This window comes from Pseudonaja textilis, chromosome 1 (genome assembly GCF_049901715.1).
Source record: "Pseudonaja textilis isolate UNSWEBS1 chromosome 1, rPseTex1.2, whole genome shotgun sequence".
In the NCBI taxonomy this organism is placed as follows: domain Eukaryota; kingdom Metazoa; phylum Chordata; class Lepidosauria; order Squamata; family Elapidae; genus Pseudonaja; species Pseudonaja textilis.
This window is the reverse complement of record NC_141990.1, coordinates 204,512,542-204,540,299: the sequence shown is the minus strand read 5'-3', so window position 1 is coordinate 204,540,299 and position 27,758 is coordinate 204,512,542. Positions and strand designations below refer to the sequence as shown.

The 27,758-nt window shown below is 33.1% G+C and overlaps 1 protein-coding gene across 1 annotated transcript in view; it reads right to left on the bottom strand.

The window, feature by feature from the left end:
• Positions 1-27,758, bottom strand: part of LRP1B (LDL receptor related protein 1B) — a 283,941-nt gene that overhangs the window by 191,187 nt on the left and 64,996 nt on the right. Inside the window, exons 12-19 of the mRNA XM_087925463.1 lie at positions 25,907-26,111; positions 22,868-23,032; positions 21,309-21,553; positions 18,481-18,612; positions 15,291-15,518; positions 13,231-13,405; positions 11,920-12,014; positions 7,684-7,833 (exon numbers count right to left, since the gene is read on the bottom strand). Coding sequence (XP_087781589.1) covers positions 7,684-7,833; positions 11,920-12,014; positions 13,231-13,405; positions 15,291-15,518; positions 18,481-18,612; positions 21,309-21,553; positions 22,868-23,032; positions 25,907-26,111 — 1,395 coding nt within the window. The remainder of the gene's footprint in view (positions 1-7,683; positions 7,834-11,919; positions 12,015-13,230; positions 13,406-15,290; positions 15,519-18,480; positions 18,613-21,308; positions 21,554-22,867; positions 23,033-25,906; positions 26,112-27,758) is intronic.

Below are 27,758 nucleotides of genomic sequence, written 5' to 3'. Positions count from 1 at the left end.
GGAAGGAAAATTCCTACATCAAGGACGTTCGGATTGCAGCAAAGAGTTTAAATGTAACTAATTGTTGGCTTTGTATGCATGTACCTGGGTCTGGGAAAGGTGGAGTTTTGTTACATGGTGTTCCTTTGAATGAGCAAACCAGTGCTAATTTAGATTATAATGATTTTAAACATTGGCTTCACTGGGGTCCAGACCCCGAAGAGTGGAATCTAACATTGTTCACAACAAAGGTAACTTTCACTACCAAAGCCTCGGTTTGTTATTACCGCCCCCCTGTAGGGACTCAATCTATTTTGCTGGGAAATACTACACTCTGTAAGAAGGTTATTCCTTTGGAGGGGGGATGTATGTTTTGTGTTGCCAGGAATAATACGGTGGATGGATGTAATGGAGTGATTCAGACATCATCCTCCTTGGACAAAGCGTTTAGGACTAAATTGGATTGTTGCATTAATCAGACAGTTACAAGCAGAACGGATATTCAACATGGGGCATATGTTCTCTGTACTTGGATGTGGCTAATGTGGAGTTGGGAAAGTCAAGCCTCCGGCAATACCTATCATAAGCATTTAAAATACTTTCCTCTTCCGGATGGGTTATGGTTGTTATGTGGGGACACTGCCTATCAACAATGGCCAAAGGATTGGTCTGGAGTGTGTACTATAGGATTTGTAATTCCTGTCATCTATAAATTAGAGGGTTTACCAATTGGGATGCGTATTCGAAATCGAGAAGTTGATTCTGGCCTGACTGTGGGTGGTAATTTGTGGACTCAGATTTCTAGGGCAGCAATCCCACCTTTGGGAATAGCTATGAACTATAGAGATATTCATATTTTAAATAATTTTACTGTTGCTATGTTCAATGATACTGTTAAGAATATTAAGATGTTAAATGAAGAAGTGTCTGAAATTCGCCAAGTTACTTTACAAAATCGTTATGCTTTAGACATAATGTTAGCTGCTAAAGGAGGAGTTTGTGCTTTAATTCATTCACATTGTTGTGTTTTTATACATAATTATGAGCCTAACATTACAAGAACTGTTCATGATATGGAAGACCGCATAGCTGAACACGAAGCAGGAAAAGATGGCTTCAATAAGTCACTTTGGGCTTTGCTATGGGATTGGCTTCCTGACAGCTCATGGTTACGTTTATTGCTTCAATTAGTTGTAATAATTGTTATTATACTTATTATGTTATGTTGCTGTATTCAATGTATTCCTAATCTATTTCAAATGTGTACCTCAGCTTTTAAGCGTACGAGATCAAGTCGCGAGGGAACTGTGTATTATGCCACTAAAAAACCCCCTATCTTTGAATAAATAAAAAAGGAGGGAATGTGGTAATATATCATATTCATCATATTCTGTAAGTCTTTCGTACAGCTAATGCATAGATCTAGGGATTTAAAAATGCCCCTAGTGAGGGCAGCATTGCCTTTGCTATGGGTGGTTTGTCCTGTTTGGGTCTGCAAAGCTTAGAGAGACCAGGAATGTCGGTGAAAGTTCACAGTACCCAGCCGAGCCATTCCCGTGGGACTTTCTGTGTTTAGATATTCTCATGGGACTTTCCGCAGCCCTGCTGGGGCCCTGTTGAGGTAATGCTGCTGAGGTTGAGGTCATTGTTTTGATTCTGTACTTTGATTTCTTTCTTAATAAAAGCTGGTACCTGGGTTCTCTCAGGGCTGGCATTTGCTCAGACGGTTCCCTGCGTCTCATTTCAAGTGCCAGACCACCACAATTGCATCAAAATCAGCCAGCTGGCACGTCTAGTGCTCAAATTTAATTCCTAATCCAGAATGTTAACCATTGAGCCAAACAGACTCTTGTATATGATTATAACCATAAGTTCTAAATATGGAAAACTAATTCATAAAGACTGTTTAAAGTCAATAAATTTTCATAACCATTTTTCTCCCGCCAAATAATTCCTTATTCCATTCAAGGCCCTGGTTCTCTTTTAGAAGAAAAAGCCAATCCCTGTGATGTTCCATTATAGCACAGCCACTCAAAATAGTATATCTGTCTCTTCTTACATTCATAATACAAACATATCAATTAGGATATATAGTACTGTTTTAAGTCTCTCACACACAAACGTTTCTGCTTTTATAACCATCAAATTTCTACTTACAGAAATAGTATTTGCAGAATTAACTGTGAAACAGTTTACTTCAACAATGTGTACAATTTTCAAATTTACTGACTGAAAACTGTTTCAAGTACAAGTTAGAAGGTGGTTATATTGACAACTATACCAATATTATTCAAATTTTGGAGTAGACAAATCCTAGGATTCTGTAAAATTTTGGTGAACAATATTGAGATATGTTATTTAGCCTTATTAAAGAAACACAGTAATATTCTGAGTAGCAGATAAAAAATTGTATATTATTACTCAAATCTATGCAGAAACTTCTGGAAAAGTTAGGACATGGATTTTCAATTTCATTTTATGGTTAAAAGGATTATGGTTACTCTAGTGCTAAACGAATCTTCTGCTTTGTTAATTTAAACGAATAGATCCCATGTGAAATTCTATTCCTTTATTTATTCCAACTTTTAAACTCTGAATTCTGTGTATCAAAACCAGCGTTACAAGATAACAAGCAATTAAAATCTCACAGTAATAACTAAACTGTACAATAAAAGGCAGTGATTAAAATATATATTATTAAAATAAACAGTAAAAATAGAGATTAAAGTAAAAAAAAATTGTCACATTAATTTTTTGGGGAAAAGTTTGTGAAATATATTTTCCAATGTCTTCCTCCTAATTACCATCTTAATTACCTATAATGTTTATATGGAGTCTGCTGCTTGACCATAAATGAAGTTAATACATACACATTGATTAAAAAGAGAATAAAGCATTTTACTTTAAAACAATGAAACCTATGCTAGGAATGTCACTTTATGATTGGTAGTAGGGGCCTACTCTCTGATAGCTGGTTACCCTAAGTCCTTGTGGGAAGGCATATGGAACAAAAGCTAAAGGTTTCCCATTTCCAGTCGTGTCTGACTCTAGGGTGCAGTGCTCGTCTCTGTTTCTTATCTGAGGGAGATAAGCATTGTCTGGATGATGTGGCCAGCATTACTATACAGGAAAGTGCATGGAACATTGTTACCTTCTTCTGAAATGGTACCTATTTATCTACTTGTATTTGCATGCTTTTGAACTTCTAGGTGGACAGGATCTGGGGCAAGTAATGGGAGCTCACCCTGTCATATAGTGCTTGCAGGGATGGGATCCTATGGAGTTAACTACCAGTTCAGTGATTTACGAGGTTCAGTGATTTACGATGTGCTTCCCTGCACGCTGCATGCGCGCCTGTAAATTGTCACCAGCACGCTGCGTGTAGAGAAGCAGCCTTTGAAAAAGCACTTTTTTCCTGCTTTTTAAACTGCAGCTGTGCCTCGCATGGCAGCTGAAGTTGAAAAAGCAGGAAATAAAGGTCAGGTAAGAGTATGGGCAGGCAGGTGGGCAAAAACATCAGCAGACATAGAACCGGTTCTATGTCTGCTGCTCTTCAGAGCTACCGGTTCTACAGAGGTGGACAGAACCAGTAGAAACCCACCCCTGAATGCTTGGGTCTCAAACTCAGGCTGTCAGCTTTCCAACTGACAAGCTCAACGTCTTTAACCACTGAGTCATTGAGTCCCATATAGAAGGTACAGAGTGATATGTTCTGAACAGTGATCCAAGCCATTAAATGCCTTATAGGGTGAAATTTTGTTTTTTGTTTTATTTTGATTTCTTTTTGAATTCATTTTAGTACTGAAGTAATGGCTGACTGCCTGAAGTAACCTTTACAGTTTTCTTAGCCAGTTTTTCAGAAGTGCTTCGCCATTTCCTTCTTCCTATGGCTGAAACAGAGAGATTGTCCCAAAGTAACCCAGACAGTTTCATGCCACAGGTAGAATTAGGACTCATGTTCTCCCAGTTTTTAGCCTGGTCCCTTTAACTACTATTTTAAAGTAGCTCATTTATAGGGTAATATCAGCACCTTAAATTGGGTCTGGAAACTGACAACTACCAAAGACTTCATAAAGCTGGTGGAATAAGACCTTAACACCAAGTGACAGTTAATGCTTTAGGTAAGAGTTTTGCTTTGTTATCATAGTTTCTAGACTATAAAACTACTTCACATATAACATACCATATAACTCTGTAAAGGTATAGTAACATGATGTATTATGTCTTTGAAAATATAATTGTTTTCCAGAGAAGGAACAGATAACAATGTCAGTTAAAGAAAAATTTGCAAAAGAGAATAGCAATCCATGTGTATCACATAGCATTATTTCAATAGCAACTCTAAGATTGCAAAAGGCAAGGCATTAGCAGGTAGACGTTCAACCAGAAATCTCAGTATTGTTCCAGTGATTTTTTTAAAATATAAATTTATTGAATTTATTGTCTATTACAGCTTATCTTGATCAACATTGTGAAGGGAATAATAGTAAATTCAGAGGAGCATTAGACTACACTGCTTCTAATACCTTACTATGCATAAACATCAGGCCAAAAATGCTACACTGCTCCTAATACATAAACATCAGAGCAAAAATGGCAAGATGAATCACCAATAGCATAATCTCCCATGACATCCAATGGTATACCAATGCTACATGCAGAACTTCCGTTTCCATTCTACCACAATCCTTGGAAGATTTGAGTTACAATTGATACAATTATTCCCAGGTTTGTAAGCATATTTAATTATAATCCTTAATCATTTATCAAGTTGGTATGAGATAAAGTAAGAGATAAAATAATATACTATAGTTTGTTTGCATTTATGTTAACAGTAAAGGCTGTGAATAAATATGTGACTGCATACAATGAAGATTAATAGAACTCAAGTTACTGTATTTAAATGAACTATGGCTTATATTGACATAAGCATATTATACACTATTAGATTAATTCTGTATCAGACCAAAAGTCCTTTTGTTCTAGCATCCTAATTCACATCCAGCCAATCAGATGTCACAAGGACACTAAAGACGTATCACTGTTGCTTCCTGTTAGTTGATTTTTAGCATTATAGAGCCTCTGAATCTAAAGGTTATATATAAAGAGCTCCCAAATCCATATATTTGTATAAAAATGCAACCTAGTTGTTCTATATTAAGTACAACACATTTACATACCTATTTAAAGATCTGTTTCGTAACATTTTTTAAAATCATATATTTTACCCATAAAGGAATTGTTCTATGTCCATCATGAGTTTCTTTTTCTATATATTTTGCAGTTCTGCTGTATTATTTCTGGTAAACAATGATTTTATTCCAGTATGCTCATATCAAAGATTTGTTATAAATATATCAGGATACTGACAGCTTTATTTTTTTAAACTTATCCTAATGATCACCAGCACCTAAAGTAGCTTCACAGTGGCTAAAACTTTAATGAAGCCATCCACTATGACTACCAGATACTTTTCAATGACATTAGCAAGTCAATTCAGCATGCATATAAAGTTAGAATTTTCCCTGCAATCTGAATCAATTACACTTACACTGAACTACTTCTAGTGTGTTTGTGTGTTTGTGTGTGTGTGTGTGTGTGTGTGTGTATTTCTTTGCTTGAGAGAAATTGTTTTTTGTTTTATTATTTATTTATTAGATTTTTATCCTGCCTTTGTTATTTTTATAAATAACTCAAGGCTATGAATATACTTCACTTTTATTTACCAGCCTCCCACCCCGCCCTAATAATTCAGTGTTATCAGCAAACCTAATCAGCTTCTCTGTAAACCTCACTTACATTCACATAAACCTTAAGAAATAATAGATGTCCTGAAACTCCTGCAAGTCAGCTGTCTTAACTATCCCAAATCTATTTTTCCATAATAAATGTAATTGTATATATTGCATCTTTTACTTGTAAATCAGAAAGTCTTGAATGTTTTCCTCATAGGAAAACCATTTCAACACCATAATGAATTTGGGCAAGATATTGTACATTGTTTCATGCTTTGAAGTATCCATTTTAAGATTTTAAAAATTATATTATTATGCTGTAATAATTTCTTTTGATCCATTTCCTAACAATCTTTATCACTGAATCTGCTTTTTTCAAAACTACTTTATGCTGGGCAGTGAGCTGAAAACTGAATTCAAGATCTCTCGCCAGTTTAGCTAGAGTCAATTCCAGTTCATGGAATTTGTTTGTTTATATGTATGCGGTTAATATGTTTGGCTAAAAAGAATGTTTGCAGAGACTAGTGTCTGGTTTGGTTTATATCATTTGAAATAATTTGTATCAGCTATAAAACCTGATCGGTTTCTTGATTACCTTAAATCAAGATCTCTTATAAATGTATTAAAATCACTACATAAACTTCAGCAACTGATTTCTTGTTTCCTCAGGATTAGATTAGTAATCATGTTCTCTGCTTTCTATTTCTAGCCAGTTACCTGACCATAAAAGTGTATTTTATTTCACATTAATCCAATAAATATGAAATCAGAGTATAATAGCAAAATTGGTTGAAGTAATCCTTGATTTACAATTATTCATTTTGCAACTGTTTGAAGTTACAATGGCACTGAAAAAAGCTGATTTAAAACTGGTCTTTGTGTCCATGACTATCACAACATTGTAATGGTTATGTGGGTCAAAATTTGAGCACTTGACAGCCAGCATGTTTCATGCTGGTTTCAGCAACTTGGGGTCATAATCATCATTTGTGAAGAAACTATCTCCCCAGCCAACTTCTGAGAAGCAAATTCAATAGAGGAAGCTGAATGAATGATCATGTGATTCACTTTACAACTGCAGTGATTCATTTAACAACCATGGCAAAAAAGGTCAAAAAATTGGGTATGACTCATTTAACTTCCTTGCTTAATAACAGAAATTCTGGTCCCTATTATGGTCATAAGTCAAGGACTATCTGCATTAAAGGTATTCATTTAAGATATTTTTTAAAATTATCTCTAATGCCAAAACTAAATGCATATAGTTAGATATAAGATAACCAACTATTTAATCATTGCTAACGGATTTCCTAGTCTTTTTCCATCTTCAGCAAGAATATCTTCTATCCTTCCAGTACTATTAACTATAATTACTACAGAAATACTACTTCGAAATCATTTTAAAAATTATGCTATGCTATTATATTCTTCTATTTTAATTATGCTTTTTTACCTTTTCCTTTTGGTTTTTCATATCAATTTTCCATAAAATAACAAGTGATTATACTATTAATATTTAACTATGAATAATAGATGAGCCATAACTCTAGATCAGTTAATTATCTAAAAATGAATATCATTCTTCTTATTTGCATAGTTAAAGATTTTTTTAAAGCTACAGAGCAATAATAAAGACAGCAATAGATATTGTAGAAGTACTGTCTATGTGCATATGTGTTGATACACATATTTCCATTGTACAATAGAAAAAGAACATCCCTGACTGAATCATGCAATCCTCAGATCAGACAATCTTCAAACTTCTTATCCTACCTGACTGAATAGAACATTGTGGAGCCTTATGAATAAACAAATAAAAGTATTTTTAAACATAAAATATCCAAAAAGAAATGCTGGCTTCAAAATTCATATTACGAAAATATGGCATAACACAAGTTTTTGATGATTAATATGCATCAGGAAAGTTAATTATTGGAAGTGAATCATGTTAACTTATATGTTCACTTACCCATTATAGTTAAGGCTGTAGCTTTGGTTAGCTCTTCTTTCATTGAATCTATTACTTCAAAATTGTCACCATCCAAGCTGCATCTGTTTATAGTTCCATTGCCTGAACTGATCCAGTAAAGTTTATTCTCTGAATAATCTATGCATAGGCCTGAAACACATTTTCAGATACAAGAATCATATTTGCAGAAATGTCAATGCATGAACTCTATTTTTTACATGTTCATATTTGCTTATACAACAGCAAAATTCATTTATGGTTTCTAAATCATTTTAAAAAATAGTACCCCAGTTTTTAGATTTGTTTTATTGAAGTTTTTAGGTTTATTTTGAAAAGAAAGCAAATAAAAATCTGAACCTCAGTATTAAACAAAATCACTTGAGTTATTTTATCTCTTAATTCTCCATTTATATATTTTTTTTTCTGTCTTGACTGTTTACTTTCTATTCATTCAGTTGTTACATTTACCTAAGTTGCCTGGTTATTGCATGAAAATAAGTAACATATTTATGATGGTTGCAGCAACCTGGGATCATAATCATCATTTGTGAAGAAACTACCTCCCCAGAGCTAGCTTCTGAGAAGCAAATTCAATGGAGGAAGCTGAATTCTTTCTTCTCATCCTTTATGTCAAAACCTGTATGATTCTGACTCTATCTCCAACCATACAATATAGGGAATATAAATAAGTTGTAGGGAAAGAGGAATATGAAAACACTTTTTCTTCTTTCAGGATGATTATCCCACAAGTATCATTTGCTCATAGCACCTATAGATATAAAATAAATGCTTTGCATTGATTGAATTTGACAAATAAGTCTAAAGAATATTTATTAATTTACTGTACTTAAGGTTTTTAAAAATTATTTTGAGAAAGATTTGTTATCTTGGTGTGATTTTTCCCCACTGTATACTTCAATAAACCAATGTGCACAAGTGAAAATATCTAAGCAACATGAAAAACTTGGGAAGGGTTTGACATCATTAGGAGATTGAGTATTAAATACATTGCATACTAATTAATGCAATCCCATATTTTGTTTGATGTTCTTAATACCTCTGGTAACAAAGAATACATCTAAATGAGGAATTTTTAACAATAGATATGTTTAAAATGCTCTTCTTGTCTCTTTTTTTTTTTAGAGAAGCAAAATTCATTGAACCAAATTGCTTGAAGATTACCATTTTTCACTGAGTAGCAGTGCATACTAATAAATGCCAAGCAGTTAGTCTGACAAGATTGTAACACAATTATATTTCAAGTAAATGGATTTTTAAAGGCAATAAGCAAAAGGCAAACATACTGTAGATTAGTCAGTCACTAAATATTTTCTTTATTAATAGAAAAAGCAATACAGTGAATTTTGGTAAAACTATTCAGGGAAGACTTCAGATTACTGAAATTAATACTATTTTGCAGTACCCATTTTTTGAACATGAAAATTATTTTAAAAAGTCACCTTTTTTCTTCCATTATTACCAGCCATGTCAAATTATTTTAACAAATGTTCTCACAATTTAAGGCAAAACTTTATGGTTGATTGAATGAATTATGCTAAGGCTTAATGTGACTTATTCCATAATGTGTGTGAACCCAATTACTGTGGCTTATAAACCATAATTATTCATTACTGAAATCTATGAACCCAGTCAACTATTGTTTAGTCAACAAATCATGACTTAATATTTATGCAGAATGTTGTAAGGGAACATTATGGAACCATGTATGTAACGGGAATAGTTTGTGTGTAAGCAGAAGTGAGCAGTTGCCAAACCATATTGTCAGCATCTTCGCCAATTATAGATCCTCAACCTTGAAACTGCAACTAATATCTAACCAGTGTAGCCAATTTTGATGGGATTTTTTTTTCTTTATCCTTGCCAAAAAATAGAAGTGAGAACTGGAAGCCACACTGCTTTTCCTATTCCCAACTTTAATTTTTTTTTAAAATGGCTCCAAATTTTCATTTGTGAGCCTGATTTTTACTGTATTTTTGCATTTGAATGGCGAAGGGGTTAAGAGTTAAAATAGAAACATCAGGACAGAGGCCAATCACTCCCATCTCACTTCAATCACCATGGCCAAAATCTGCCATAAAAATAGCAAAATCTTACAGTTAAATTTTCCAAATATGAAAAAGTGTCTCCAAATATACTTCTACTCTTACTAAAGATATTGCTACAGGACAAGATCCTTTGGAATGTTAAGAAGATGAACTGTGGTCTATGACTCTTAAAACATTATTCATGCCTATAGACCTGTTACAAACCTACCTTTAATTTGGAATAAAACTTTTGAGATCAATTTTAGAAGTGTTTCTGCCTCAGCACATAATGCTGTTTTTTACAGAATTGTTCTACAAATTATAATGCTTGCTATTCATAATTCCATAACTTTACGTAGCCAAATGATTTTGCAAAGCAACAACTAAAATGAAGACAAGCTAAATTGCTAAAATCTTTTAATAGAAAAAAGGCAAAAGACTAATCATTAGTGGCCAGACATTGTGAACAGAAAGAAGGGAAATAAGAAATGCAAGGCAGAAATGTAAAGAGAACATTGAAATAATAAATCTAAATTATATAATGTATGTCCTAAACATAAATGTTATTTCTTAGAATCTGTTGAAAATACAGCAAGGGTATTCAGTATGAAATGCTACAGGAGTTTGTCAATTTTCCCCTCAGGTCTGCCAATGAAGAACACTTAATTGTATGGGATATTCAAGTATTACAAAGGCAGAGTTCTTTTGCCTGATTAGTTAGTGTTATATTTAGGAAGTCATCCTATATTTTTGGCAATATTTTACAAGTTGAAACTATGGTTTGAAGAATATGGCTTATCAATGTTATCTCCATAACATACATACAGTTTGTTTTTGTTCTTGAGCAGGGATGGGATTCAACCGGTGTTACTACGTTTTGCCGTGCAAAGCAGCTGAGGTTGAAAAAGCAGGAAATAAAGGAGAGGTAAGAGCCCAGGTGGGCGGGTGGGCCAAACAGCAGCAAACACAGAACCAGTTTGGTGTCTGCTGCTCTTCAGAGCTACTGGTTCTTTAAAACTGGGCAGAACCATTAGCATCCCACTGTTCATGACCGAAGCTTCATACTAATCTACAAAGATGCCAGGCAAAACCAGCTTAAAATGCTTGTTCCTTGAAGCAAACAATTTTCCTTGAAAATCTTGAAAAAGCACTATTCTTTTTAGTAATAGCCTTCTTGCCATGGTTAATTCTTCCATGTGCAAAATTCACAAATTAGAGGACTGTGTCCTCCAAATCCAAACTGTAAGGTAACCCAAAATTACCACTAAAATACTTGTGTCAATAAAGAGAAAAAAATATATAGGAAAAATATATACCTGCATGAAAGTCCATAGCTATTTCTCCAAACCCACCTCACAGAGACTTATATCACATACATTGCACCTCTTACAAATATATCAAGAAAAAGACACATCACCTCAAACATACATAAACACACATACACAGAAACTATGATCTATTAAAAAAACAAAAGCAAAGATAAAACACAGGCCATAATAAAACTCACTTAAGCAACACAGGTTCTAAAGAAATAAAAGTTTCCAAGTCAATAAATCCAAAAAACACAAAATACTGGTAGTATATTGTCCCATTTTTGGAAGAAAAAGGAATCAGGCTTAACATATCATGATTAAATGATCTGTTTGCTTTGGTAATATACTGACAAATATGGTATGCCAAAACATATATTTTTATATGTGTTTGGTATAGCATTTTCAATATATACTTTTTGGGGTATCTATGTTATTATCATCTTTTTTAAGTTATTCTGGTCTATAATAATCAAAACTAAGCCAAACCAAACCAAAATACCCTTGCCTTGACATTACAAATGTCTGCTAAATTTTTACATACATAAAGAAACACAAACTTGAATTGACTGTTTCACAAGGTTATTAAGTTATGGCTTGTTTAAAATCCTAGTTTATTAAATCTTACTCACAATCCACTGGTAATGAGAGGGCTATATTTATATTGTTGAATTTATACAACATGCTAATATGAACAAATCAGATTGTGACTTAGCACAATGAATGAAGTCATAAAAATTCCAGCATTCTAATACTCCGTGAAAAATGAAAAATGAAGTATTTGCTATTGTCTATGCCTGTTTACTTTGTGCATATGCAAATATAATTTCTTGAGTTATAGCAAAATAACTTGACACAAAAGAGGTTATAGCTATATTTACCAACTGGGTCTTTTTGATTCTGTAGTAGTATTTTATTGTTGCTACCATCCATATTTGCCATGTTAATTGTGTTCCCATCAATCCAATAAAGTTTCCTTAATGAAAATAGATATAAAATACTGTTCTATTAAGCATATTAACACAGTAATCATATTTTATTAGAGAAAGAAATGCAATCCATTCTGGAGCAACAATCACTTTATGTAAGTTGTGGCAGGAGATACAAACTTTTTTTTCCTTTTATCATTATGGAAAGAAATGTATGACTCTAGCACCAGACTGGAAGTTATGTGGATTGGTGATATATGGGAAAAATATGGAGCTTTAATAATGGTGATTTTTTATCTCCTACTTCCCCAAACTATTAGGCAAACATAATATGATATAGCTTTACATTGGTTCTCTTCTATCATCCTGAAACCATTCCTTAGTCAGAGATTGTGTGGAATACTTATTGAATCTGATTTCTAAAACTAGTCAGAAAAAGAATTATGAGTTGGCAAGAATTGTGAATGATCACCATATCTGCACGACATCATTTATAAAATTAAATAACTAAATAATAAGATACATTAATGTATGAAATAATGCATTAAAACTTATAGATGTGAAACTAACTTTAAAGTATATTTAACAATTTTGGCTTTTCTAATTGGAAATTGGAATAGATTTTTTAAATTAAATTGTTTAGAATGATAATACATATATTTTGTCTACTTTTAAATGTTATGCTGTATCAAAAATAAACTGCACTTTCTTAGACTCCAAAGATAGTAAGTGTAGGTCACATTACACAATGTTTTAATCTGTGTGTTTCTTTAGAGGGGTACAAATAACATCATTTCCAGACTGTGATTAATATTAAAATATCAAAAATATTTTAAACCATTCAAAAATGTATTTTTAATACTGATCATGAAAAAAATCACAACTTGTCCCATACATACAACAGCAAAGTTCCCTAAAAATAAAATAGGTATCCATAAAAACATTGGATACATAGAGATCTAATTTATTATATATTTTCTCTTTTGACACATTTTTTTTTGAAAATGGAGTCTCCATACTAGTACTCCATGGAGATTTCATCTTATAGGAAGATAGAATTTACTAAATTCTCTTTTTATGTATTTATATTTCTTCTATTTATATAGCTGCTCAATTGCCAAGTGACTCTGGGTGGCTAACATAGGATTATATAACACCAAAGTACAAATATTATCAAACTTGACAAGTGAACACAAATTTATATCTCAAAGTATGCACATTGTTTACTATCCCAAAACTGTACTGATAGGAATAATACTTTACCCTTTAGCTGGATAAACTGCAAGAGATTGTGGTTTATCAATTCCATGTATAATTGAAGTTTTTAAAGAGCCATCTAAATGGGCTACATTAATTTGTGTTTCATCAAATTCTGAGCTAATCCAGTATAAATTACGTGATAACCAATCCACAGCCAGTCCACGAATGCTTTGAATATCTACAAAATATAAAACAAAAAAACTATTTGCCCAAACTGTCCTACTAGTTAGTTTTACTGCTGAAAATATTTTATATGCTATGTGAACCCCAAGTAACTTGAGACTTGCAATACTTAAATTTTATTTAATTCAAATTAGCTTTTATGCTAAAATATATAGGACTGAACAAATATATACATTAAAAGCATGAAGAGCAAAATGAAGATTGTGCATATTGGGTTGTCCAAAGCACCCAAATAGCACTGAGGTTTAGCATGACCACTTTCAGGCCTTTCTTAGGTTCCACCTGTATGGATATGCATGCTCATAGCTTCAGGTATCCTGATAAAGAAATGCATACATGCAGATATAATCTGGAAAAGCCCTTGAAACAGATATATTTAATAAATTATGCACTCTCCCCTAATTCTAACAACTGTACAGAATAACCTATCTGTAATAACTGTAATCTATGGATCATGAATTTTCAAATATATGACTAGATTTCATACTTTATGGAACAAATGCAAACTTTAATTTTAACGGATTTAAATTAAACAACCAATTGTTTATTCACTGCTTAATTCATGTTCATTCAAAACATGGGTGGGAGAAGGAGAAAACATTAAAATAAAATCTGTCATTTTAAAGTTAAATTTTTAAAAAATTAAGAACTGAATGAGAAAAGTTCATTTCAAATGAAGTTCAATACAAATAACCCTGGTGTAGAGACTTCTAAAATAGAATATCCCACAAGACATTTAACAAAGCTTGTCAGAAGAGATTTATGTCTGATGAAGAGACAATACTTCAATTGTACTCAGCAGAACTAAGGAGAGAGAGATAGCTGTCACCTTAAATAGCACTAATAGACTTTTTAAAAAAGAAATGAATGATTAATAATCTTGATGACTATATTCTACATGCAGAAAACATCATTTTGTACATCAGATTCTGGAGAACAAAGATAAAAATGTTATACTGAATACTAGCACACTTTGTGGCCATCCTCCAAGATTCTGTAGTACAAATTATAAATGCTAAACCAGATCAGGTTTCATGGCTCAAAGTCTCGGTGGATAAAGGGCCATTGGGGTGTGTTTCTCTTCTCTTTGTAGGTATCAAGACTTCCCTGATAGATCAGACAAGAAACATGGCCAGATGAGCTAATTCTACTTTATGTAAATCTGAAAGTACAAATCCCCCACCATCTCTTTTTACAGCCTAATAAATTATGGAGAATATTTTCGGATGGTTTTTTGTTCTGCTGCAATGCAACTGGGATACCCTCTTTGTGATAATTCCTTAGGCAGCACCCTCCCCCCTCTCCTAAGGTTATTGCCACATACTATTATACCAGATGGACAGATTTGGAAACAACTATATATAGTTACTATTTTCTTTTGGGTACTTCATGATGGCATTATAACACAAGATGATCAAATTTGAAATGATTTGAATTTGAAATTAAAGCCTTTTGAAAGGCACCTTAGATTTAGAAATGAAGTTATCAAATTTAACCGAAATATGATTGTCAAAAAACTGTATGTAACAAAGAGTTCTTGGACATCAAAGCATATCTTGGGATTTTTGAGAGAAAAACAAATATTAAATCAAAACAAATGAAATCTATTTATTACAGTCAATGACCATATATATAGATACAGGGGGTGGGGGGAGTGAAAAAAATGTAGTTTTCAAGCCAAATAATTTTAATCCAAGATGTAGGATGCTTAAATATGTAATATATAACTAAGATAATATTTTTGTGCAATTAACAATGGCCAGCTTAACACAACACCACATGGCCAGTTGATATGTTAATATGTTAATTAGGGAGGTAAGCTAATTTATGTTTTGTTTCTTAAATATACACAATAGTGCTTTCTAAAGTACACACTTTACCTCTTGATATGACAGTTTCCAAGCCAGTCCCATTAATAAAGGCCCGTTTTATAGTTTGTGTTTTCACATCAGTCCAGTATAAACGTTCTTCCACTGCATCAAAATCTACAACAGTTACATCATCAATATCAGGAACTGTAAATGCTGTTATATAATTGAAGTATGGATTCTCTATGTCAACACCTCTTATTTCTGAATGCCTTGCATAAAGAAGGAACTTTTTCATTTCTATAAAAAAGAAAGATGTGATTACAGAGCAATGAAATGCAATTTTATGTATAACAACATATATAATGTTTAAATTTGCATACAGGCAGTCCTTGACTTACAGCCATTCATTTAGTGACCATTTGAAGTTGCAATGGCACTGAAAAAAGTGATTATTTTTTACACTTACAACCTTTGCAGCATCCCCAAGGTCATATGATCAAAATTCAGACACTTGGCAACTGGTTTATATTTATAATGGTTGCAGTATCCTGGAAATTGTGATCACCTTTTGTGACCTTCTAACAACCAAAGTCAATGGGAAAGCCAGATTCACTTAACAACCATGTGACTAACTTAACAACTGCAGTGATTCACTTAACAATTATGACAAGAAAATATATAGAAGGAGGAAAACCTCACTTAACAATTCTCTCAGTTAACAACAGAAATTTTGAGCTCATTTGTGATCATAAGTCAAGGACTAGCTGTATTAAAAATACAATATACAAGTGCATAACTTATTTGGTATTATTATGTGTGAACAAAATTTGCTGTTGAATAGAGCAGAATTATTGGATATTATCCTACTATAAATAAAATTCACCTATTTTGCTGATATTAAATAAATAAATTTAAAATCTAATACTGATAGAAACAAAACATGGTCCAGAGATGTGAAAGCTGATCTTGATTGATTCAACTGAGGTTTTTTTTCCTGTCCAATTAATCCTGCATTCTCCTCCCCCCATTTTTTTTAAAGAAATTAACAAATGAAAACAAAGTTATTCAACAATGTAGTGAAATGCTGAGATTTGTAGTGGTCCCAACTGTTATTTCCCAAACTACTCTCTGGCTCTTCACTCCCTCTTCTCACCTTGTTTATAGGCGTAATAGTTTGTAGTTTTTGTTGCTATCATCTATCTTTGTGGAAACTCTTTACCTGGCCCTCACCCTATGATCTTCTTGTGTGTAAGTAATGGAGAGAATTTTCTTCCTCCTTCAAAAAAGAGACCAATCTCCTCACCTTTATATTGAAAGGGTGTAAAAAAATAACTAGAATATTTCTGCTCCAATATACATACATACATTTCTCATATGAAAGCAGTATATGAAATGTTCCTATTGCTTATGTTAGCTGTTCCTTGTACTGGATACAATGGAATCTTCCAAATATAGTTCCCCAGCCCTACAAAATCCATGGCCCTGAAAAGCTGCTTGAGTCACTTTGATGTGGTCCTTTTTGGAAAAAAAATGTTGTTTTTTTAAAAAATTGGTCTTTATTCTTTATACCAATTATATCAAACCCAAATAAAAATAGGGGATACTAAACTGGATTCCTGCAGGCTGCACATTGACTTAGAAAATCACATGTGTTTATACATTTCTTAATCAAATTAAAATCAGACAGGCACCAAATAAAATTAATAAGTAAAGAGTCATATTATATTTTCTCCTGAGCTACCACAAAATTGTCATGAAAACTACCTCCTCACCTCTTTCTCCCACTTATCAATTCCCTGCAATATTCCCTCAGATTCTTGGTGTTATGAGTGAAAAAAATGTTTTGTATAGTTTTTCTAAACGAAGTATAAATTTGTGCACCAAGTACAAGAATATGAGTAAAGTGCGAATGGATGTAATAGTGACGTGTTAAACTATTTAAGTATTTTTTTTAGCTAAAATATAGAAACTTGAAAGTAGAATTTATATGCCAAATATATGCTTGAAAAGTTGTGCTTTCATGTTATGGAAAAAAAACCCTAAACTTTTATTGGCAGCATTTTTCAGAAATGACTTAATAATAAGAGAATTGACTGCTCCAAAGTCACTCAGCTGACTTAGTTTGTGGATTTCATCTTTTGTACAATATTTAGTTATGTATAATTTAATATACTCTGAATTGTGTGGACTCTTGCTTTACTTTTTCAGTACTTATAGGAATAAAATATATGGTGTTTTTAAAAAAAGAAACACATGCTAAAGTATAAGAGAGAAACCCAAAGGTGCTTTTTTTTTCAAGAGGCAACTGGACTTTATGGTTTTTCTTTGAGGATGTTTCTCTTCTCATCCAAGAAGCTTCTTCAGCTCTCTTGGATGAGAAGCTTCTTGAATGGGAAGTGAAACGTCTTCAAAGAAAAACCAGAAAGTCTAGTTGCCTCCTGAAAAAGCACCTTTCGTTGACCATGACCTGGATGACTGAGAATCTTAATAGACATATGAGAGGGAAACTATATGGAACACGGAAAAAATGTAAGAGCAATTTTGTAGTGAAAAGAATCAACAATAACAGTAAAGGTAAGGATAGTGTCCTGCTACAAAAGCAAATATAAAAAGATGTGTATAATGAGCTCCTCTCTCCAAGATGAATGGAAAAGTTTTTTTGGAAAGTTGTCCATTCTGAAGATGGAAATTTTATATGAAAGCATCAATATTGCTTTTATCCAATTATCTATATCTCAAAGAACACATTATATTTGTTAATATATCATGTTATATCTTGATAATGAAGGTATATCTTGATAATGAAGCATTATACCGTTTTGTTTTATTTTTCTCCCCAAACACCAAGTATGTGAGAGTTAATTCACATTTCTGCCTTTATTATAGTTTTACAATTTTTTTAATAGCTTCTACATTATAAGACTCTCAGAATGATATTGAGTTCAAAAGAAGAAAGGTAGAGATTAAACTAATAAGCTTTTCATTATATAGTTTACTTGCATCATCATTGTCTGATATTTTCCCATTTTGAAATTTTCCTGTTTTGGGAAGATAACTTCTGTGAATCACACTATTTATATTCATAGTGAAAAGGAGAAAAAAAAACCCAAGATAATAAATCTTCACAAGCTAACTGCAAAAAAGCAATCCATTCATTAATATGAAGCAACAGTTTACCATCAAGATTATCAGTAAATGGCACCTCAGAGGCTCTGTGTCCTGTCTTTTAAGCAGTTTTTTTAAGCTGTACAAAACTTACCATAACATGCTTTTTTATCTTCAGCCAGTTTCATTAGATGAGGACATGCACAAGCAGCACTCCTGTTATGATTTATCAGGCACATATGGGAGCAAGGACCTCTGCCACTGTTAGCAGCACAAGGATTAGAAGCTGGAATTAAAAATGTAATACCTGGTTGGTTTATAATACAAATTTGCCTATATTCATATATTGTATTGTTTCCTATTCTGCAGGATTTCATATTGATTGACTGATCATAAGAATGTAATTGGAGAGGGGAGAAAGGGAACAAAGATATTATAACCTGCAGAGAAGTGATATTTATTAACATTCAATTATTATTATCCAATGATCATTCCAAAAGAAGAAATGCTGAGTTGGATTTTGCCCATGGAAACATATAAATCATTGCTCTTTAACATAAAGTGACAGATATTTCTGCTTTTTTTTGCAGGCTGGAAAAGAATTTCTTAGGAGGAAAGCAGGGAGCAACATTTGCTTTACCATAAAAGAGACTCAGAGAAATTTATATTTTCAATTTCAATTTCAATTTTATTTTTGTTTTTATTTTAAAGGGGGGAGGGTGAGCCCTTGCATGCTCATGGCAGCATGAAGGCTTTCTTCATTTTTTTTTCCAGAGGACTTAAGTACTTTGCTCTTGATGGGTTCCTTGAGCTATAAGTACATTCTCAGAAGGGAAGCAACTTCGCTGGAAGGGTTTGAATTTTCTATCATACTCAATCCATACAGATGATCATCTGGCCTTGAAGTCTGGTATTACAAGATATGGTCAGCTGAATTTTTGAACTGAATTCCATTGGAAAGGAAATAATACTTTTTTTTTGCATCCAGGATTGTGCCTAAGTATGTTCTCAGAAGTGGGTTGATGGATTTGGTAATGGCAGAGATATTCTCAGCGGCTATCGGCACTACTATTTGTTTTCTCTTTCTTGACACATTCAACAAAGTTCTTATAGCTGAGCTTCTGATCAGGATTCAAGTCTGATATTTCTGAAGGATAAAGGAAGGCAATGCAGTTGAGATTGGTAGTCAGAAAGAGAATTCTGGCTGGTCTCCCCAGAAAAAAAGAAATCATGAGATTGCTCACTTTTACTCTGAACAGTTGCTTCTCATGAATTGACTGCAGAAACTGAAGTTTTTGTGATCAGCTATAAATTGAATGTCTGGGAATTGAGGGATTTTGTTCAAGCTCACAAACATAATGTAACCTATATGAAGAAGCCTCATTTCTTTCTTTTCTTTCTCTTGTTTCTTTAAGCATTTTCAAAGACTGCCTTTTGACTGTTATGCAGCTATTAGGAATATTAGGATTGACATGTATTGGCTGAGTTTCCTTAAATTCTTAGCAAAAGATACAAGTTTAAGGACTTTTTACATAACTTGTTTAATGTCTAGCAATGAAAGCCCACTGCAGTTATTAAGACTAAAATAAATGAAATATGATAGAGAGACTTACATTTAAGTTGTTCTGTACTTTACTGCTTAATTATAGCATAATAAAGGATAACACATTACATATATATCTGTAATGTATTAAATGTTTATATTATGTTATTGGTAGGATTTCTAGTATAATGATTGCAAACATATTTTCATAAAAAACTGATGAAAACAATTTCAGTTATAACAGAAATATATCATAAATTGCTTGTGAAAATATTTCTCTAAAAATAATCATTGATTTTTTTGTATTATTTTCAAAGTATTACAAAGCTTAAATGGAATTAACTAACAACTACTTATAATATTGATATAAATCTAATCTATCTGACACAGAAACTAATTGAATTTTAGTCCAGTAGATACCCTGTATTTAACCAGAGACATATACATACTGTCATGCCCTTGTTGGAGACTGACTTCGAGGGAGAGGAGGAACAGCCGACAGGGAGTGCAAGTGTGGCTCCAGAGGTTGTGGAGGAGGCTAGAGAAGGGCAGAGGCCGGTTGGGCAGTCAGAGGAAGACCCAGGCCCATCCCCTCTCCATCCTAGGGCAAGCAGGGAGGAGACGATAAGGGAGAGATGTGGATGGCATGGTCTACGGGAGAGGAAAGGATCCTCTTCATGTGCTGCAGCTGTGAGAACTGGTTAAAAGGACGGACATGCATATGGGCCAGTGCTAGAAACAAAGTGTGGAAATATCTCCAGTCTGTTGTTTCTCTCTGAGTTTGGCATCCTTCCCAGTGTGTGTTCCGATATCTGTGGACATCTTCAAGCCCTTATCTTGCCTGGTTCTCTTAATTGTTTCAGTATGGTTTGTGTTGTTTTTACTCTTCATAATTTATAGCCATTTTTATTTTAAACGGCATTTCCTCCTTTTTGTAACTGCTTGTGGGGGAGTTTTTTGTCTCCAGTCAAGGATATTTGGAGCTTTGAAGCAAAGTGAAGGAATAAAAGGGGCTTCACCTGTTTTTGTGAATGGTTCCAAAATCAGTGCAGTGTGTGATACACACACACAATACTTATTATCTTGATCCAAAATTAAAGTATCTCCCTAACAACTAATGTCTAATACTTCTTCCCAGAAGCAGAACGCAATTCATTTTATGCTTTGTTTACGAATCTTACAATGAACCACAGTGTTCAAAAACTTTATCTGTATAAGCACCATAGAAAATATAAACTGATATTTGATAAATACAAAATGTCAGATTTCTCAGTTGCTCGTACACATACACACACACACACACACACACACACACACACAGAGAGAAAGTCTTTCACATAAACGTATACAAATATTACCATTTATATTTACTACTTAACAATGGTTGAATAACAATACAAAGGCTACAATTAATGTTTTTATACAAATTATTACTTTACCTTGGGGTTGACGGCTTGGATGATAAATTTGAAGATCAAAAGGCTGTGCACTGGTTTTTTGTATCACACTAACATTTTGGCCTGTCCATTTATTTGCTTTAGATAATGTGTTTGTTCTCCAGTCTGTCCAATATACCTCACTCCCAAAAAGGGAGACAGCAAAAGGGTGAGAAAGATATTCATGACCTCGTATAATTTCAATCATGCTAGTCCCATCGTACAGTGCTGAATAAATAGCATCTGACCTGAAAAATGATTAAAACATTCTCTTGAAATTGTGCTTATTACATCTATGATCTATTTCTTGGAAAATTAAACAAATAAAAAAGTAATTTTATATTGCTTCCCAAAGGGCCGCTTAACTGTATCAGTCTTATCATATACTAGAAAAGTGATACGCAAATGTTTATTACCACTCAATTAATTTATTTTTAACAGTTAGAAAACTTTATAAGCCAATTTTTACATCATAAATTTTTAGATTGAATGTACTCAGTAAATCTCCAGGCTTTTAACCATCAGTGGCAGATTATAATATTTTACCATTGGTCAATATTCTGTTTTATATATTTGGTTGAAAAAATTTCTCTAACTTCCCAAAGGTAGCCTTTATGTTGCTTTTCTTGATTTAAGGGCATTGTTCTAGTCATTTTATGTGGTTATATATTTTCTAATACTTTCCTATATCCTTTTTCAGATTTATTTAAATTCTACATAAACGATGTTCATCTGTTTCCCAAATACATGCATTTTCGTGGTTCAAAGATTTGCAATACAATGATTTAAGAAGCTTATACTGGTATCCATTCCTAATGTACATGTTCTTGTGGTAAATACAATTTTTGTTCTGACCAGTAACAATCACACACTGTTCCAAAAAACACCTTTTAAAATTATTATTTCAACAGCTGTGAATTATATGCATTCACAGCCAGTAGCGAGTACCAAGCAATTTAGGAATAGTCCAACAGAACTCTGCCACAGTCTTTCAGGATAAGGCTGATAAGCACCCACCTTTATCTCCCTTGAAATTCTGTCAACAACTAAATTGCCAATTAGCTGTACAAGGCCAAATAGAGCACAAAGTCAACACAGAGCTTCAGATTTTAAACCAACCAGAATGAACAAAGTTGCTTCCTGCAAAGTTGCTTCTTTTGCTCCTTCTTTATGTCTTATGGGAGAGGCCAATCATCTCCAAGCCTTACTTCCGAGTTGCCCCTTTTGTCTTAACTGTTCTTGCCTTCTGGCAGCTCTGCACAAGCGCACACTGGGAACAGGCTCCCCCTGTTCCTCTGCCTTGCTGATGTCAGATTCTGGAGGCTCTGGAGTCAGCACATAAGTCTCAGATGGCCCTGGCCCCATCTCTGTGTCGGGCAGAAATCCCTCATCTGAGCCCTCCCCAGACTCCAGAACTGGTCTATGTCCAATTCTGCTGCCAGCTCTGCAGGCCACTGGCAGAGCACAATTTTAGACATTAAAAAAAAGAACCAAATAACCTTTTCTACCCTTTGTTATGTATTCTGAAAATAAATTATAAGAGACATATCCATATATTTTACCTAGCATCTGTCCAAACTATCCGTTTTTCAAAATGATCAACTGTAAGACCATTAGGCCATGCTCCACTATCCATGTCTTTATATATGATCTTTCTTCCTGCTCCACTCATGGAAGCAGATTCAATGCGAGGAAAATTAGCATCCCAGTCTGTCCAGAACAGAATTCTGAATGATGCAAAAAGAGACATATTAATGGGAGCAAATAAAATAATTAATAATTTAGAAAAAAACATCATTATTAGCTACCAATCATGATTAGCCCAGGCATTTTTCCCAATATAGTCATATTATGTAAATATTTTGAAATAAGTAAGTAAATAAGTGAGTAAGTAAATAAATGATAGATTGTATATCTTGCCATTGGAAAAACAGTGATTTTGCTAACAAATTTATTTCTATAATTTCTGGTACAGTGAAACTATACTGATTGCAAATATAACTTTACTTCATTTACTTTCAAAATATTTTTTAAAAAGTTAAAAAGTATTTTTCATTTGCAAGAATGGAGTTAATCTGAATGTTATACAATTGGGAAAAAACAGCACTACAATGGAGAGGCTAACTGATTTTAGTTTTAATTTACAGGTTTCCTTATCTTCTAGGGATAGTACTAAATTGACCTATTCCAATAATTCTTAAATATTTTGAGGGATTTTCTACAACTAGAATTTATTATCATAATTGATTTATGGAATTATCAGAGCATTTTTCAGAGATTATTCCTCTGCTCAACATAGAATGAGACCCTCTTAGTAAGGAAATTTAGTTAAGCACCATAAACTAAATAATATAGGAGAGGAAAAAAAAACTTCAGTCTGAATCTAAATACACATTAACATTCTTGTGAGATCTACTCTGTAGCAAGGAAGAAATCTTTTTCTCTGCCTCTAATACATTACCACAGTTATCCAGTAGAGTTATTTCAGGTGATTTACTAGGCATTACATCTTCTTCTGTAGTGTAGTTAAAAGGAATTATCTGAAGGTTGCTGTGAGTAGTTTGCAAAACATTGCTGATAACATCAGCTGCATGTACTCCTGCTTGAACTTTAGGTTAAAAAGTAATTTTAGTGAATGCTTACTTAAACCATGTTCCTAGTGCCAATAGATGAATTATTTGTTTTGCCTTGTAGAAGTGAATTTTATACTTGTATTTTATATTCACATACACTTGCATTTTATACTCACTCACTCCTGGCTCATAAAAGCTTCCAGAGGAAGGCTAATTGATTGGCTACTAAAAATATAAATTCCTCCAAGAAAAAATGTGCACGATCTATCTTTTCCAAAGGATGTGTTAAAATCTTAATTGGTATTTAAAAAGAAGCACCCACTAATGAGCTATTCCAGGGTTTTAATTCTCCTCCCCCAACAGAAATACAAGGGTTGTCTACACACTTTTCAGTCTCATTTACGTTTTGTGAGTGAAATAGTCGTTGTGATTTATTTCTGCCATGTAGAATGTATTTCATAATGGTATTTCTACTATACTCACTAACTTGTCCAATGCAAAATTTAGAGAGGCTCCATTATGTTCCAGTAGCTTGTACTTCTCTAAAGCTTTGTATTGCTATGCTCTCATATTGTCCAGTTTAATGCAGTTCAGGAAAAAAATGCAAAAAGTTTGATCCCTATTGGGGGGAGCTATTACCTCATCTTATTTCCCATATAATCAAATTCCGAGGGTTGGCTCTTGTTGCATTCTGTTTATCTATTCTGAAAGGGGAAATACTACTTGCTGACTTCACAGTACCACTTTACAGATGTTTCAGCACACAACATTGGATGTTTTAGCACACAACTAATTCAAGATGCATAACTCCCTGCTGATATCAATTTAAAATTCAGTATGGATACAATTTGGACTCTTGAACATGCTTGCAATAGGTCGCTTTATACACAATCACCCAGGTGAAGGAAACAAGGTGAAATTGAGAAGGTTTTTGCTTTTCTTCAGCAGTGAGTATGTAAAATTTAAAACTACTTTACACAGAGTGGTGAAATGAATACAAAATGTTAACAATTTCTCTCATGTGTGTTTATGTATACATATCAGTGGTGGGATTCAAATATTTTTACTACCGGTTCCGTGAGTGTGGCTTGGTGGGCATGGCAGGGGAAGGATACTGTAAAATCTCCAGTCAGAGGTGGCCAGTTTTCTGAACTACTCAAAATTTCTACTACTGGTTCACCAGAACTGGTCAGAATCTGCTGAATACCACCCTTGGTACATATGCTATTTACCATTTAGGCAAAGCTTTATGAGATATTATTCCATTTAGCCATTTTCATTATACATTAATAATAGTCAGCTACATGTATCCTTTTTAGCTGATGCCAGAATTAGTGTAATATTTTAACTTCTCTATAGTAAAACAAAAAACAAAAAACTCAGTGTGAAGTAGATGAGGATTAATGAAATAGGTATTTCAAAGGAAAATGTAAAAATGTTTAATAGGCAAAGAAGTTTCAAAATATTAAATATATATATTGGCTTGCTAGTTCCAGGTAGAGAGACTTTCTGTTGAGGCACCTCTGAATATCATTTCTCCAGAGATCAGACTGATCTCATGCCCATCCCAAGCAATCAGTGTTTTAATCTTTAGTTTTATTCAGTTTTTTTAGTTTTACTTAGTGTTTTAGTTTTAAAATGTAAATGTACCTTTGAATTATATAGTTAAAATGCAATTTATCACAACATAAAGAATTATGAATTTATTAAGGTTGGGACTACCAAAAAGGAAAAAAACTCCAGTGTAAAAAAATGTACTTCCTCAGATTTAAAGGCATTAAAATTTATGCTTGATTACTATTAATAATAAATAAGCAATAAATAGACTGACCACAGTTATTTTGTATGGTCGAGATTTAACTAGGTGTTTAAAAATTCCATGATTTTCTTTAAAATATGTTTTGGTTGTTTCCCTCTTTTTACTGCTTTTTCTTTTTCTTTCTCTTTTTTATATTAAAGCAATGCAATATTAAGAAATAATTCTGTATGATTTTTTTAAAATTGTAAGATAACATAAAGAATAATTACCCATATCTGGGATCCAAAGCAATAGCTCTAGGATGTTCCATTGCACCTGCGATTAGGGTTGTCCTCAGTGTACCATCTAATTTAGCTACTTCAATTTGATCCAGATTGCTGTCTATCCAATATATATTTTCAGCAATCCAGTCTACAGTAAGACCTTCTGGAGTAGCTAAACCGTGTTGGACCACAATTTCAACTGAGCTTACACCTGTGAAAATATTACAACAAATCTTGCATTTTAAAAATTTATAGAAAAAGTAAAATGATGTACTTCTTAAAAAATAAAGCAAGCACTCCCGGGTCATTTGTAGTTCCATTTTTCATAGATTTACATATTTGCAATTGCCAAAAATATAGCAGGATTGAACTATGGAGTCCTTGTGCTCTCTGAGCTTGCTTTCTTGCAGATGTTTCATTACAAAACTTGCATCATCAGGTTGAGGGGCTTTCAGATAGTTCTTTATTTTTGTTTGCTATTTTACACATGTACAAAGTGGCATACATGCTTTTGGATACGTACCTAGTAGGTTTGTTTTTTAAGGCTCTTTATGTACAGTTCCATTATCTATAGTCAAGAGGTGAAGATATAACCCTTCTGAATAACATAAATATTTTAATATGAATATATTATAAACAAAGGTTTTGTTCCAATTATAAGTCAATAATTTTATAATTACAACAAAGGTGATAAGCATAATAATTTAAAAACTATGATCATAGTAATTATAACTGTAAAGTAGCTCTCATATAATTTTGAAATGAATTTGAACTCTGATATGTCTATTGTGAAAGTGATCACCATCATTAATATTTAAATTGTTAATACTATATTATCCATTAAAAGTATTTCTATTTCACTTTTAAGCCAAAAAGTCTCTAAAGACAACTGGGTTCAATCGCATTTGCTATTTTGTATTTTTACATAACATATATTTTTGGAATGCATCACAAAAGGATAGCACTGTTGGAAATGACTTGTTTCTAATCCCTTAGGGCTGAGATAATTGTCACAATTCTGCAAGCTATGCATGCAGAACATGGTATGAAAACTGTTCCACTATCATTTTTCCGCTTCTGCTGAGTTTATGCATAATTTTTCTAATATTTTAAACACTACAGGAAATCTTTGTTTACTAACGTTAATGGGACTGGCAAATCCCTTGCTAAGTGGCATGATCGAAAATGAAATATCATATGATTCAACCTGACTTGCATCAACTTCTGCTGCAGTTGTTAAGCATGACATCATGTGGCTGCCACTTCTTGCCATTGATTTTGCTTGTTAGAACTTGGCTCTGAAGGTCATAAATTGTGATCATATGACTATAGGATATTGCAACTGTCATAAAGGTATGCTGGTTGCTAAACACTGAATCATGATAACATGGTCATGTGAACATGTGCCCATGTTATCATGGAAGTTTGAGTACCAGTTATAAATCTTTCATTTTAGTGCCAACATAACTTCCGACAGTCCCAGAATGAGCAGTCAGTAAGCAAGGACTACCTGTATTTGATGACTCAACAAGGTCATCTACTTGCAGAGAAGTCCTCCAATATTTTACCTTTAAGAATTTGCAGACTGCTTTTCTCTAAGCTTATGGTTTGCAGTTACTGCTAGTAGACCAGGAAAGGAGACAGTGTAGGGACTTGATGGTGAAGGTTATATTAGAACCTTAGAAGAAACATTTTATAGCTCTGTTATATATACAAGCAGTGTGCCGGATTTGGCTTTTGTATATAAAAAAAGATTAAATATTCAAAATAATTTTTAAAAATTATTTTATAAGTGCACCAAAAATTCAAGAAAAAGAAGAAATATTTGATCCAAAACTTCCACATGCTCTTCTAATTT